At 47.7% G+C, this 12,473-nt stretch overlaps 1 protein-coding gene across 1 annotated transcript in view; it reads left to right on the top strand.

The window, feature by feature from the left end:
* Nucleotides 1-3,408: 3,408 nt before the first annotated feature.
* The window catches only part of PGD (phosphogluconate dehydrogenase), a 17,047-nt gene continuing 7,982 nt past the window's right edge, over nucleotides 3,409-12,473 (top strand). The window contains exons 1-6 of the mRNA XM_012662499.1: nucleotides 3,409-3,502; nucleotides 4,156-4,231; nucleotides 4,904-5,083; nucleotides 7,272-7,337; nucleotides 8,042-8,160; nucleotides 10,057-10,130. Coding sequence (XP_012517953.1) covers nucleotides 3,495-3,502; nucleotides 4,156-4,231; nucleotides 4,904-5,083; nucleotides 7,272-7,337; nucleotides 8,042-8,160; nucleotides 10,057-10,130 — 523 coding nt within the window. The 5' untranslated portion in view covers nucleotides 3,409-3,494. The remainder of the gene's footprint in view (nucleotides 3,503-4,155; nucleotides 4,232-4,903; nucleotides 5,084-7,271; nucleotides 7,338-8,041; nucleotides 8,161-10,056; nucleotides 10,131-12,473) is intronic.

Below are 12,473 nucleotides of genomic sequence, written 5' to 3'. Positions count from 1 at the left end.
ACTAGAGGTCAGGAGTTCAAGACAAGCCTGCGCAAGAAGGAGACCCACAGTTTCTATCTTTTGTATGGAAAGGACTCTGAAAGAAGAGACATAAATCATAGTGGAAAAACGGGACTGAATCAAGACACTTCTCCTGGGCTTCCTTGTGAAACACTCTGGAGAAAGAAGCAGATCAACTTTGCAGCTTCCTGTCGTGCTTCTGAGTGGTTCCATGGTTCAAGCTCAGCTGGTGATAGACTGGTCTGTTACTTCAATTGTTTGCTATAGAAAAAGTTCCTATTTACAATGCCATGCCCATGAATATGGCAGTATCTGTATCCATCTTCCTGATCCGAACACATACCATCCCAGGCATCTTATCCTCTTCCCCGTAGTCATTACCTCTGACCTACATTCCTTTGGGGATAGGGTGCCCCAGCACATCCCATCATGAATACTTTTTTGTCTTTCCAGAGCATGCCAGTACAATATCTGGAACATGGGCCCCAGCCTGAGCTTAGGTCCAAGGGTTGACAATTAGACTTAGCCAGGGCGGAGAAACAGCCCTTTTTCTGCTGGATCCCCAGCCCGGATGACAAATTTTGCTTTGAAAGACAAGCTCTGCTGTCTTTTCTTCACAATATACAACAATATAAGACAAAGACTCATCTCTGATCTCTTCCTCTAGTCCCACCATATTCCAGAGACACCGAATTGCTTTTGGTTCCAGAAGGCCTGAGTTGCTGTTTTACCTGCCCTTCCCCTGGCTGAATCCTACCAGCTCATAGTCTGAGCTTACGGGAGGCTGTCATATTTCCCCAGGTGGATTCAGGTGCCTCCTCCATGTGCCTTTAACAGGGTGCTTGCCAACGCCTCAAACTCCTGGGCTTAAGCGATCCTCCTGCCTCAGCCTCCCTCCTGCCTCAGCCTCCCGAGTAGCTGGGACTACAGGTGCTCAACATGCCCAGCTAATTTTTTCTATTTTAGTAGAGACGGGCTCTCGCTCTTGCTCAGGCTGGTCTCGAACTCCTGAGCTCAAGAGATCCTCCCGCCTTGGCCTCTCAGAGTGCTAGGGGAACAGGTACGAGCCATCGCGGTCAGCCTGTGTTTTAACCCAGAGTTATGGACAGAAAAAGAAAGGTGATGTACAGAAAATGGAAGTGAGGTACAGAAACAGCTGGCCTGGTGACAGCTTGGTGATTGTCTTATTTGAACAGGGTTTGAACAGTTGGTTGCCTCTGATTGACAGAAACTAGGTGATTGGCCCAAGAGTAGGTTATGCAGCTTGTTTACCATCCAGTTAGGTTACAGTTCACTATGTATGAAGAAACCTTTAGGCCCAACGTCAAATATGTAAAGAAGCAGCTTTAGGCTAAACCTAATTTAACACCAGCAAAGCCTGTCTGTCCAGATTTCTTCTTGACCTCTCGGTGTAGCATTCCTTCCTCCCAGGCATAGGGCATGGCCCACTCTGGAATCATTCAGGGTCTTATGACCTACTATCAGACAAGGTAGATCAGAAAGCAACTTTATGGCCAGCTCCTACACAGAAAGGTGGGGGCTACCGTCCTATTTCTAGTTTCTAGACCCACGTTGGGCTGCCTTAGGGGAGAAAGGAGAGCAGGAGCAGAAGGGCAGGAGAAAGTCAGTGACTCTGCTTCCAAGGCCCTTCGATGTCCTTCAGCTCTAAGTACTCAACATGCCACAGCACCATACTTTGGGGTATCATTTCTGAGCCCTAACAGAGAGACCTTGGAGAGCACCTAATTAGTCCCCAAAGAGGCAGTTCTAAGGTTCGCTCTTTCAGGTGACCCAGCGAGTCTCACTGGTTCCCTGAGCCCTAGTTTCCATAGCTCTGAAATATGAGTGGGATAGGTCAGTGATTCTCAAACTTACTGGTCTCACAATCCTTCATACACAGAAGGTACTGAGAACCCAAAGAGCATTTGTTTATGTTCAATTATGTAAGTATTTATCATTTTAAAAACTAAAACTGATGATCAACACATAAGTGCACATATAAGAATAACATCTATTGGATGTTGGGCAGGGGGGAGGAGGGAGGAGGGGACGGGTATATGCATACACAAAGAGTGCAATGCGCACCACCCGAAGAATGGACATATTTGAAACTCGGACTTGGGGGGGAGGGGGGGGCAAGGGCAACATACGTAACCTAAACATCTGTACCCCCATAATATGCTGAAATAAAAAAAAAAAACTAAAACTGAGACACTTTTGAATAACAATTTCCCAAAACAAAAAGCAGTTCAGTAAGATAAGTAGTATTGCTTGACAATTTTGCAAATCTCTTTAATGCCTGGCTTAAGACAGCTGGATTGGCCTGTCTGCCCTCCATTTAGTCTGGTCCATCCCAGGTCATGTAGCCTCTACAAAACTGGAAGGGGTTCAATGCCATGATCTTCAAGCCTGGATCAAAAGACTCAAGTCCTGGCCAGGCGCGTGGCTCATGCCTGTGATCCTAGCACTTTGGGAGGCCGGGGTGGGAGGATTGCTTGAGGTCAGCCTGAGCAACGTCCCAAGATCCCATCTCTACAAAAAATAGAAAAATTAGCCAGGTGTGTCGGTGCGCCCTTATAGTCCCAGCTACTCCGGAGGCTGAGGCAGGAGGAGCGCTTGAGACCAGGAATTGGAGGTTGTGAGCTATGATCACGCCAGTGCAATCCACGCGGGGCAGAGAGAGACCCTCAGGAAAAAAAAAAAAAAAGACTAAGACTGAAGTCCTAGCCCCATCACACTCCAACAAATAAATTTACTGCCTACTCTCTCTGCGCCTCAGTTCCCTCACCTGCAAAAGGGGTACACATTTCCCACAGGGTCGTGTGAGGATCAGCATTTCCTGGTCCCCATCCCATGTGCACACGTGGCAGGAGGAACAAACCTGGTCTCCTCCCCGGAGTTTAGGGACACGACGCATACTCCCCACAGTGCACGGCAGTGGTGGGAGGAAAGAGCGATGGACACTCTTGCAAAAGGCATCCAAGTGCCCCGTAAAGTGTAAAATGTAAAGTGCGGTCCAACGTGAGTTACCACCGTTACAGCTGCGCCAAGCGAACGGCTTGCAGGACCGAGGTGCTTCCGCGGCAATGGCGCAGTTCCCTCGATCTCCTCCTTCGCATGGAGCCGCGGCGTAGAGCTCTGCGCCGGCGGGGTGACGAGAACCAGGTGATAAGCCCCTCCTTCCGCGTTCCCGCAGCAGAGCTCCGGGCCTGCTTAGGGGCGGTGTCATCGATGTGTTCGGCGCTCTACTGATCCTGCCCCGGGAGTGGGCGGGCCCGTTCGCTCTCAGGTGGTCTAACAAGCGCCAGACAGAACCAATAGCGTGGCTGCATAGTTCAGCCCCTTTATTCCGATTGGCTGGCTCCAGAAAGCCGGACAATGAGCGGCCGCAGCCTTTGGAAGCGAGCTGCAGCCTGCCTTTGCCTCACTCGCCCGCGAACCGTGATCTGTCCGCTCTTTGGCTCTCGGGTTCTGCTCTGTCCGCCGCTGCCGCCATGGCCCAGTGAGTGACTTGCCCACGGGCAGCCGAGCTTGGCCTCAGCCTGCGGGGAACTTTTCTGGGGTCGGAATCTGCCTAGTTCTCTCCTCCGCCCTGGGGGTCGCCTGAGCCCGGCCTCGTGGGACCCCGGACCCCGCACCTCCAGGGTCTCAGGCTCCGGAACCCCGGAGTCCGAGCCAGCCCCGCAGCCACCCCTTCCCCGCGGACCGAGCCCCCGCCCTCTTGGCGGCGTAGGCCCGGGGCGGAACCCCTTCCCAAGAGGGCCGGGGAAGGGGCCGCGGACAGGCCTCGCCGGGGTGGCCTGGACCGGGATCCAGAGGGGACGACCCTCTCTGAGGACACCTGTAGTAAAAATGATAAAAATGACAGCCAGGGACACTGGGGCGCGACGGAGCGTTCGTGGGTGAGCCCCCAGGGCATGTCGGCTTGATTGCCGCAGGACCCGAGGTTCCGCGGAGGGACGGAGTGGGGGCCGGCCTCTGGCACTTGCACGGAATGTGCATGGAACGTGCATGCCGGGCTCCCAAGGCGTGAGCCGGCAGCGGCGCAGGAAAACTCAACAAGTTACCAGTCACACCAAAGGCTGCAAAGTTTCGGGTCTCTGAGTTGGAGCTGGTACTGACACGTTCTTCTTTGTTCTGTTTCCGGCCTTTCAGAGCTGACATCGCGCTGATTGGACTGGCTGTCATGGGCCAGAACTTAATTTTGAACATGAATGACCACGGCTTTGTGGTAAGTGGTGGGGACACATTATCTTATCTGTGCTTCTTGGTGTGCTTTTAGCCGAATGCCCGTGATTGCTCTGTGATTTCACAGACAGATCCCGTGTGATCTGGAACATGCTTCTCTTTAAATGCTCTCTGTTGCTGCTCGTGACATTTTTCTGGGAGAAGCCCACTTAGCCGTGGCTGTGGGAGGGCTGATCTTGCAGTTCTCCGAGGAGGAGTCCTGCCGAAGGTGTCTACGCGCTCTGTAACGTGTGCAGCCTGAAGAAGCGGATCAGTATCTTAAGTAGTGGTGAGTGGAGGAGGAGGAGAAGTCCTGCTGGGTGTGTAGAGCTCTAACTTCATTGCCTAATGCGATCTGGGGAGGCTGAAAATGTGTCTTCTAAATACTAAAGTGGCTGAGATGCCAGCATTATCAGTGACAAAAGACAAAGTCCAGTGTTGAACTGGCCGGTTCCTAGATTTGATTCGGAGCCCTAACCAGTTCCTTCACCTCAGTTCTCTGCCGTTTCATCCTCCTGAGGTAACTTTACAGCGATCAACCAGCGTTTGCCCAAGGGAAAGGCAGGTCTGACCTCCCCAGGACCTTGGGCTGAATAGAAATTTCATTGTTGCTTGGTCCACAGTCTGAAGGTCCTGTGTATCCTAGATCTCCTAATCAGGACTTTTATCCTTCTAGGTCTGTGCCTTTAACAGGACGGTCTCCAAAGTCGATGATTTCTTGGCCAATGAGGCAAAAGGAACCAAAGTGGTCGGTGCTCAGTCCTTGAAGGAGATGGTCTCCAAGCTGAAGAAGCCCCGGCGCATCATCCTCCTCGTGAAGGCCGGTCAGGCTGTCGACGATTTCATCGAGAAACTGGTGAGGCCCGCTCTGCCCTCAAATGCTGCCAGCACAGCAGAGCTTTGTTTTTTTTGTTTTATTTTGTTTTTTTTATCTTTCCTTTAGCTATTTTACTTCACTTTACTACAGGGATTTTTTTTTTTCAATTTCTTGATATGAACCGCTCAGTTCTGACAAAATGGTTACTTAAATGTTTCAGTGTTGCTTAACTTGATTGGCGCTAATTAAGTAACAGTATATCTTTGGGTGGTAATAATTCTGAGGATACAAAGAGACAGTTCAATAAAAATTCATTAACAAGAAGAATCAAAACAGGCAGGGCATGGTGGCCTGTGCTTGTAATCCCAGCACTTTGGGAAGCTGAGGCTGGAGAATCACTTGAACCCAGGAATTCAAGGTTACAGTGAACTATGATTGGGCCACAGCACTCCAGCCCAGGCATAGAGTGAGACCTTGTCTCAAAAAAAAAAAAAAGAACAATAGTAATCTTATTGGCCCTCTGTCTTTGATATTCAATAAGATCTTACAGTATTGTGTTGTGAGTGTTTAGTACTATTCACTAATATATCTTAGTGTCCAAATTTAGAAATAGATTTCATTGTTTTCAGTATTCCTATAAAACTATTCTTAAATAATTGTATAACTTAATATTGATAACAGATCTCCTTTGGGATTCTCAGGGACTAGGTTCATATTTTTGTACCAAACAAATTCTTGGCTTTAGCAAGTATATCTTTTTTTTTAAAACAGAGTCTCGCTCTGTTGCCCGGGGAATAGTACAGTGACATCATTATAGATCACTGCAACCTCAACTCCTGAGCTGAAGCAGTCCTCCTGCCTCAGCCTCCTGAGTAGCTGGGACTATAGGAGTGGGCCATGATGCCCAGCTAATTTTTCTATTTTTAGTAGAGACAGATCTCGCTCTTGCTCAGGCTGGTCTCAAACTCCTGAACTCAAGCAATCCTCCCACCTCTGCCTCCCAGACTGCTAGGATTACAGGCATGAGCCATATATCTTTTTTGAAAGAAAAAATATGGGCCAGGTACGGTGGCTCCTGCTTATAATAATCCCAGCTCTTTGCTTGAGGCCAGAAGTTTGAAACCAGCATGGGAAACATAGCAAGACCCTGTCTCTACAAAGAATAACAAATGTAGCCATGTGTCGGGGTGTGTGCCTGTAGTCCAGCTACTGGGGAGGCTGAGGTGGAAGGATGGCTTCTCCTTGAGCCCAGGGATTCTCCAACCTGAGTGACAGAGTGAGACCCTGTCTCTTAAAAATTTAAAAAAAAAAAAAATGCATATGAATGAAGGGGAACCAGCGGAAATAATTTATGTATATACTCAAAAATAATTCTACAGTAACAGCTCTGAAAAAACCAAGGTACTCCCATTTGGAAGAAATATTGTGTTGTAAGAAACGCAGCAACGGCCAACAAGGGAAGGGGTTGAACATTCCTGTTCTAGAGGAGCAGTGTTAACAGTGGGGTTGTTTTCACAGGGAGAATTTGTAACCAGTATGCTACTGTTTTTTAAATAAATGACCTAGAAAGGATGGATGTTGTGATAAAAAGAGGACATACTAACCATTTTGTGTAGTGAGATGCCAAATCGCCTGTAATCAGTTTCAGACAGAGTGGGCTAAAAATGGTGGACTGTTCTTTCATATAGGAGAATATTAAGTAATGTTACTGGAGCCTTGACGGGAGAAGATAGAGTCAGCCCTGCCTGGTACACTGTGGCAAATACCCTTGTTCAAGACTCAGTCTGTTCCTGAGTCTCCAGCCTTGGTGCTCAAATCATTCATTCATACACTAAACTATCTGATACGTAGTCACTCTTCCCCTACTCTGTTGTAGACACGGAGATTTTATAGGAGGTGTTTTAATCTTTTGGAGCTAGTCTTAGCCCTAGTGTTTGGGAATATAAATCAGGCAGGTGGTACACATTAAAAATAAATTTTCCAACTAGGTTTTGTTCATTGTAGAATCTTAGAGTGGTTAAAGAGAATTATCTCAGTTGTGGAGGTTTCTGACTGGTTTTGGTAGCTTTTAAATAAGGTCTAGCTCTAGCCACAGAGAGAATTTTTGAAGGTCAGGTAATCAGTGCTTTTAGACTATTTATTTGGGATAAATTCTTACTTGTTTCAATTGACCAAGATATGTTTTATTTTTGCCTTTGGTCTACCTAATGCTAGTGTCTGGTTACAGGTACCATTGTTGGACACTGGTGACATCATCATTGATGGAGGAAATTCTGAATATAGGGATACCACAGTAAGTGTTCTTCTGTCCAAATTCTTCCAGGTTCTGAGAACATTCTAGAAAAAAGTATCAGCATTGCACATGTGACAATAGGGTGAACTGTCCTTCAGGGATGCTGGCTCTTTGGGATTGGTACTGGTGTGGTAGTTCTCAGCCTTTTTTTCTGCTGAGACGCACTTGATGGATGAAGTTCTCCGTCACACATGGAGCTCAAGAGGATGGCTGCTGCTTAGACACGGCAGGCTGAGCATTCATGCTTAACTCCCCTTCCCTCACCCTCCCAACTAATCCGTGATATGTCAGTGTATAACGTGTCTGAGGACCACTGCTCCAATGGTCTCCAATGCTGGAGACATCCCTGTGTGCTCTGCAGTGCTGAATGGCAGTGAATCATACTTGTGTTAAACTAACTCTTAATTGAGTCTGTGGTATGAGGTCTTTTCCAGTGAAATGGGAATGCATGCTTGGCTTCATTATTTCCCTTTTGGGGACACGATAGGTATCTTGAATGTCCATGCTTTTTTTTTTTCTTTTTTTAACTTTCACAGTGAGGGGATTAACTTTCTTGAATGATCAGTTACTGATCAGTTATTCCTAGATCCTCAGGTCATTTCCTGCCAAATGTGGGCTGTCCATACCTGTCTTATATCTCCTCTCATTCATTGGGAAAAACTTATCTTTTAGAAACATCATGAAATTATTTTTGTCTTCTTTAGAGACGGTGTCGAGACCTCAAGGCCAAGGGAATCTTATTCGTGGGGAGTGGAGTTAGTGGTGGAGAGGACGGGGCCCGATACGGCCCATCGCTCATGCCAGGAGGAAACAAAGAAGCCTGGTGAGTGCCCCCAGCACCATGTTCCTTTCAGCACAGAGGAGCCTGCACTTTAAGAGCGGATGAGCCGGGAGCCGTTCTGCCACCCTGATCCCCACCCCCGTGGTGCTCTGAGTGTTGGAGTTAACAGATGCTGCAAATACTTCTTATGTCTAGACACCCTGTTGCTTTGACATAATATATGTGCACACTCCTCTTTTGCTTTTTTTTCCTTCTGTTATTTCCTTTAAGACTGATACTGGAAGTTTTAAATAGGCTTTAGTAAAGCAGTTCAGATGATATCCCGTGCACTATCTGGACTTAGGAATAAGGGTTGCCTCTTTTAGCTGATGCGTGGTCCTAAAATAACTTTCCTTAATAATTGTGAGTAATGGAAAAATCTGACTGGGCCTGGGAACGAGGTGGAAGACTTACTTAACTTGGGAACAAACAAACTTTGCACTGTGGACCATGCTGTGTGTAGGAGGAGCTGGCACAGCAGAGGAAGTGCTTCGGTGCTGTGGAATCAGGGATGCGAGGCACATGGGGCGGCGTGAGCAGGAGGGAGAGTCAAAGTGGGAAGGTGCAAGTAATAAATTGTACGTGACTCAGGCCGCGGGGGACGCTGCTGCTGAGACTGCAGGACAGAGAAAGCCAGGTAGGAGAAGATAGAGGTGGCGCAGAAGAGAAAGAAATAGCAAAGGAAGGATCCTTTTGAGGGAGACGTGGAAAGATAACATTCTTTTCTGAATGGGTTTGATTTCTAAATATTCTAGAATTACATTAGGCATTAAGAGTACGGGAGTGATCAGACCTAACCCTAAAAGGTGAAGTGTTTATTTGGAAAGATTGTTCTTTAAATTACCTCTCTGATGAGTAAGTCTGGGCATTCTCTTCAGTACGTCAGAGTGTAGAACTACAGAGGCCTTCCTGTTTCTCAGAAGTTTAAAAAGCTGGGTGAGCTGGCCAGTGCCTGTAGATCCAGCCTGCTCAGGAGGCTGAGGCAGGAGGATCACTTGAGCCTAGGAGTTTGAGACCAGCCTGGACAACACAGTGAGACCCATCTCTACAAAAAAAGTTTAGAAATACTTATCTTGGGTCCCGTGTCCAATAGGCTGTTAGAAATGCAGACACTACACAGGAAGGTATTTGACAGACAGAGGTGTTCCAATTGCTCCTCAGTTCAGTTTTCTCACTCTGGTCTGGCAAAAGTATGAATGGCACTTTTACCTGAAAGATACTAAAAGTTCAGTGAAGTTCTAAGACTTAAGGTATGGCTGCCTTAATCCCCAATTCTAGGCATTAACTTTGCAATCCTGTCAGATTTTGGGTCTGTACAGAAAAATTTTTGTGGAGAAGCCTTTGTTAGTCAATAGTGAGTGGAACATGAGGAAAAAGCCTCATGGGTTGATATATCTTGATAGGGCCGTTCTGGAAGGAATGAACGGCTGCTTTTCTCTGACCAGCAACGTATCTCTTAGAAATATTTCCGGTTCCGTGTGTCTTACTCTTGATCCCGATGTCCAGAATCAGGCTGTCCCTGGTAACACGCGTCCCGACTAATGAAAGAGGGTCTCTGAGGGAACTTCCGTGCTGCTTGCTGTGTGGAGTCACAGCCGCTTCTGACGCTGCAATAGAAGTTTCTTCTGGTGCTTTGACGATGCTTCTGCTCAGCCTTTTTGTCCGTAGTCTCGGATCACATGGTGCACGGCCTCGCTGGGAGGGCCCACCAGGGTGTGGGGGAGCCGGACAGTGAGCTCGGGACTGGAGCTCCCTTGAGAACTTAGCACATTCTTTGTTTTTTTGTGGGCACTTCCGCCTCCCATTTGAAAGACAAATATGAGGGCATGGTGTCCTTGAGTATTTCACTGAGACCCGAGCCCATCTCTCCTCACCGCACTGCGCTCTTCCTTTCCGCAGGCCCCACATCCAGGCCATCTTCCAGGGCATCGCTGCGAAAGTAGGAACTGGAGAACCCTGCTGCGACTGGGCAAGTTCTGGGCTACTCTCTAAAGCCGGGTGGCAACAGGGGCGCGTCTGCGTGGCGAAGGTCACAGAGCAGAGGCCACCGTGGTCCCAGGGGTTAGCTTCGTGACATAAGCTTCTCAGTCTTTAAGTTGCTAGCGTAGCTGGCGCCTAAAGTGCACGCCTGTTTTATGTGTCTTTGTTCCTTAACTGACGTTCAGAGCCATGAGGTTGACATTAAAAGCAGCCTCTTCAGCGCATCGAAAAGACGGATTCCTTAGAAAGGAACAGCAGGGATGAGGTGGAGGAAGATGTTAGTGAGCCATGTTACTGTATGGCAAAGAAAGGATGTCAGAATCAAACGTGGGGTTTGCTTGGCTGGGTGAAAGGAAGAGGACTGAATGGGCCGGGGCTGTGTCACGTGCGGAGGAAGCCCTTTCCCACGGTGTGGGATCCAGACACTGTGCCGGAACAGAGTGAGCTGCCGACGTTCACCCGCACTGAACGTGGAGGCCTGGCCTAATTCATGGATACCTCCCCTGGTTACAGTTTGTGTTGCCATTAGGGTAAATTCTATCCCATAGTGTAGTTTAGCCCATAAGGTGGATGGAAAACACCGCTAGGTCTGGGAGACCTGAGTTGTAATTCTGGCTCTGCGTTAACCAACTGCGTGACACATTAGGCTGTCACTTCCCTACCCGGACTTCAGTGTCCTTATCAGTAAAATATGGGGGTTGGACTAGATGATCTCCAAGCTCCCTTTAGTTCCTAATCCCCTTTATTTATTTATTTTTTTTGAGACAGAGTCTTGCTCTGTTGCCCAGGCTAGAGTGCCGTGGCGTCAGCCTAGCTCACAGCAACCTCAAACTCCTGGGCTCAAGCGATCCTTCTGCCTCAGCCTCCCGAGTAGCTGGGACTACAGGCATGCGCCACCATGCCCAGCTAATTTTTTCTATGTATTTTTAGTTGTCCGATTAATTTCTTTCTATTTTTAGTAGAGACGGGGTCTCGCTCTTGCTCAGGCTGGTCTCGAACTCCTGACCTTGAGTGATCCACCCGCCTCGGCCTCCCAGAGTGCTAGGATTACAGGCGTGAGCCACTGCGCCCGGCTCCTAATCCCCTTAAGTTTATATCAGCAATATTATGCTAATTTTATTATTTTAGTTTTATTTTATGTGAGATAACTGGTGGGGATGAGACAAGGACTTGGGCATGTGAGGGATGAGGGAAGCCCTCCGTCCCAGGCCTGCCAGTGGCTGGTGGCTTTGGCTGCGGCAGCTGACGTGTCCTTACTTTTTCACCCGTGCTCAGCCAGTGAGTTCTGTAGAATCTGCGCAGGGCAGAGAGAGGCTGGCGCTGTGGTTGATGTGAAAGGCTGAGTGATCTTCTCATTAGCAGGAAGGATTGGAAAGGAAGGGACTTTTGTTCCTTGACAATAGATTGCTACAGCAAAAGTGCAGTGACAACGACTTCTTTTTGAATATACTTAGGACAAAGTCATGAAGAAAAAAACAGTACTTGTCCTTATGTATCTTGAACAAGTCAGAGGTTAACTTACCATTGCCTGAAGGCTTAGTCTCAGGTCATAGAAAAAAAATAGTGTAGACACTAGAAGCAGGAGCGGGTAGTTCAGTGTTGAAGTAACAGGAAGGATGAGGTGAAGCTAGATGTCATTAGCCACATTACTGCACAGCCAGAGTGTCACAATGAGAAGGCGTAGGTTGGCCACATCGACAAAGGAGTCCCTGATGTGAACATCCATGGTGTCAATCTAAGCAGTGACTGCCAGGAGCGGCTGCCCAGGCCAGGCAGACCTGGTCCACGGGGCAAGTGTGTCCCTGTCATGGAGATGGGGGCAGGTGACTGAGAGCTTGGTGCCATTAACTGTTTGACTCTTGTCACTTCCTTTGTTCTGATTCCTGGCCCGCTAAACAGTTTCCAGGTAATTTGGCTTCCCAGGTTCCTTGTTTATAGGGACAGAATGTGTTAATCAGACTAGTACTTGTAACCACTAAGATCCATAGTTAAATTTCTCATAAATTCATAAACTGGTATTTTGATTTTATATATCTTGCCAGCTTATTATAAATAAATATCTGTCAATGATGGGAACTTGGAAGGAGACATGTTTGGGCTTATGCCGTTGAGGGCCAGACCTCGGATCCAAGGTCATTTCACCTCTCAGTGGCCATTAGAAACAGCTACAGTACCTTTATATTTTGAAAAAAAATACAAGGGATTTGATGAGTCAATATATTTTATCCTCTAATTATTAGAAAAGTGGTAACTTTGGGAAAAAGAGGACTTTTTTCTTATGCGTGAAGGCTGGGGAGTAGAGAGTTGCTTTTAATAATAAGGAGAAAGAGGCCAGC

This window comes from Propithecus coquereli, unplaced genomic scaffold (genome assembly GCF_000956105.1).
Source record: "Propithecus coquereli isolate 6110/MARCELLA unplaced genomic scaffold, Pcoq_1.0 Scaffold77, whole genome shotgun sequence".
Classification (NCBI taxonomy): Eukaryota; Metazoa; Chordata; class Mammalia; order Primates; family Indriidae; genus Propithecus; species Propithecus coquereli.
The sequence above is the reverse complement of the archived record's forward strand: the minus strand, read 5'-3'. Positions and strand labels throughout refer to the sequence as shown.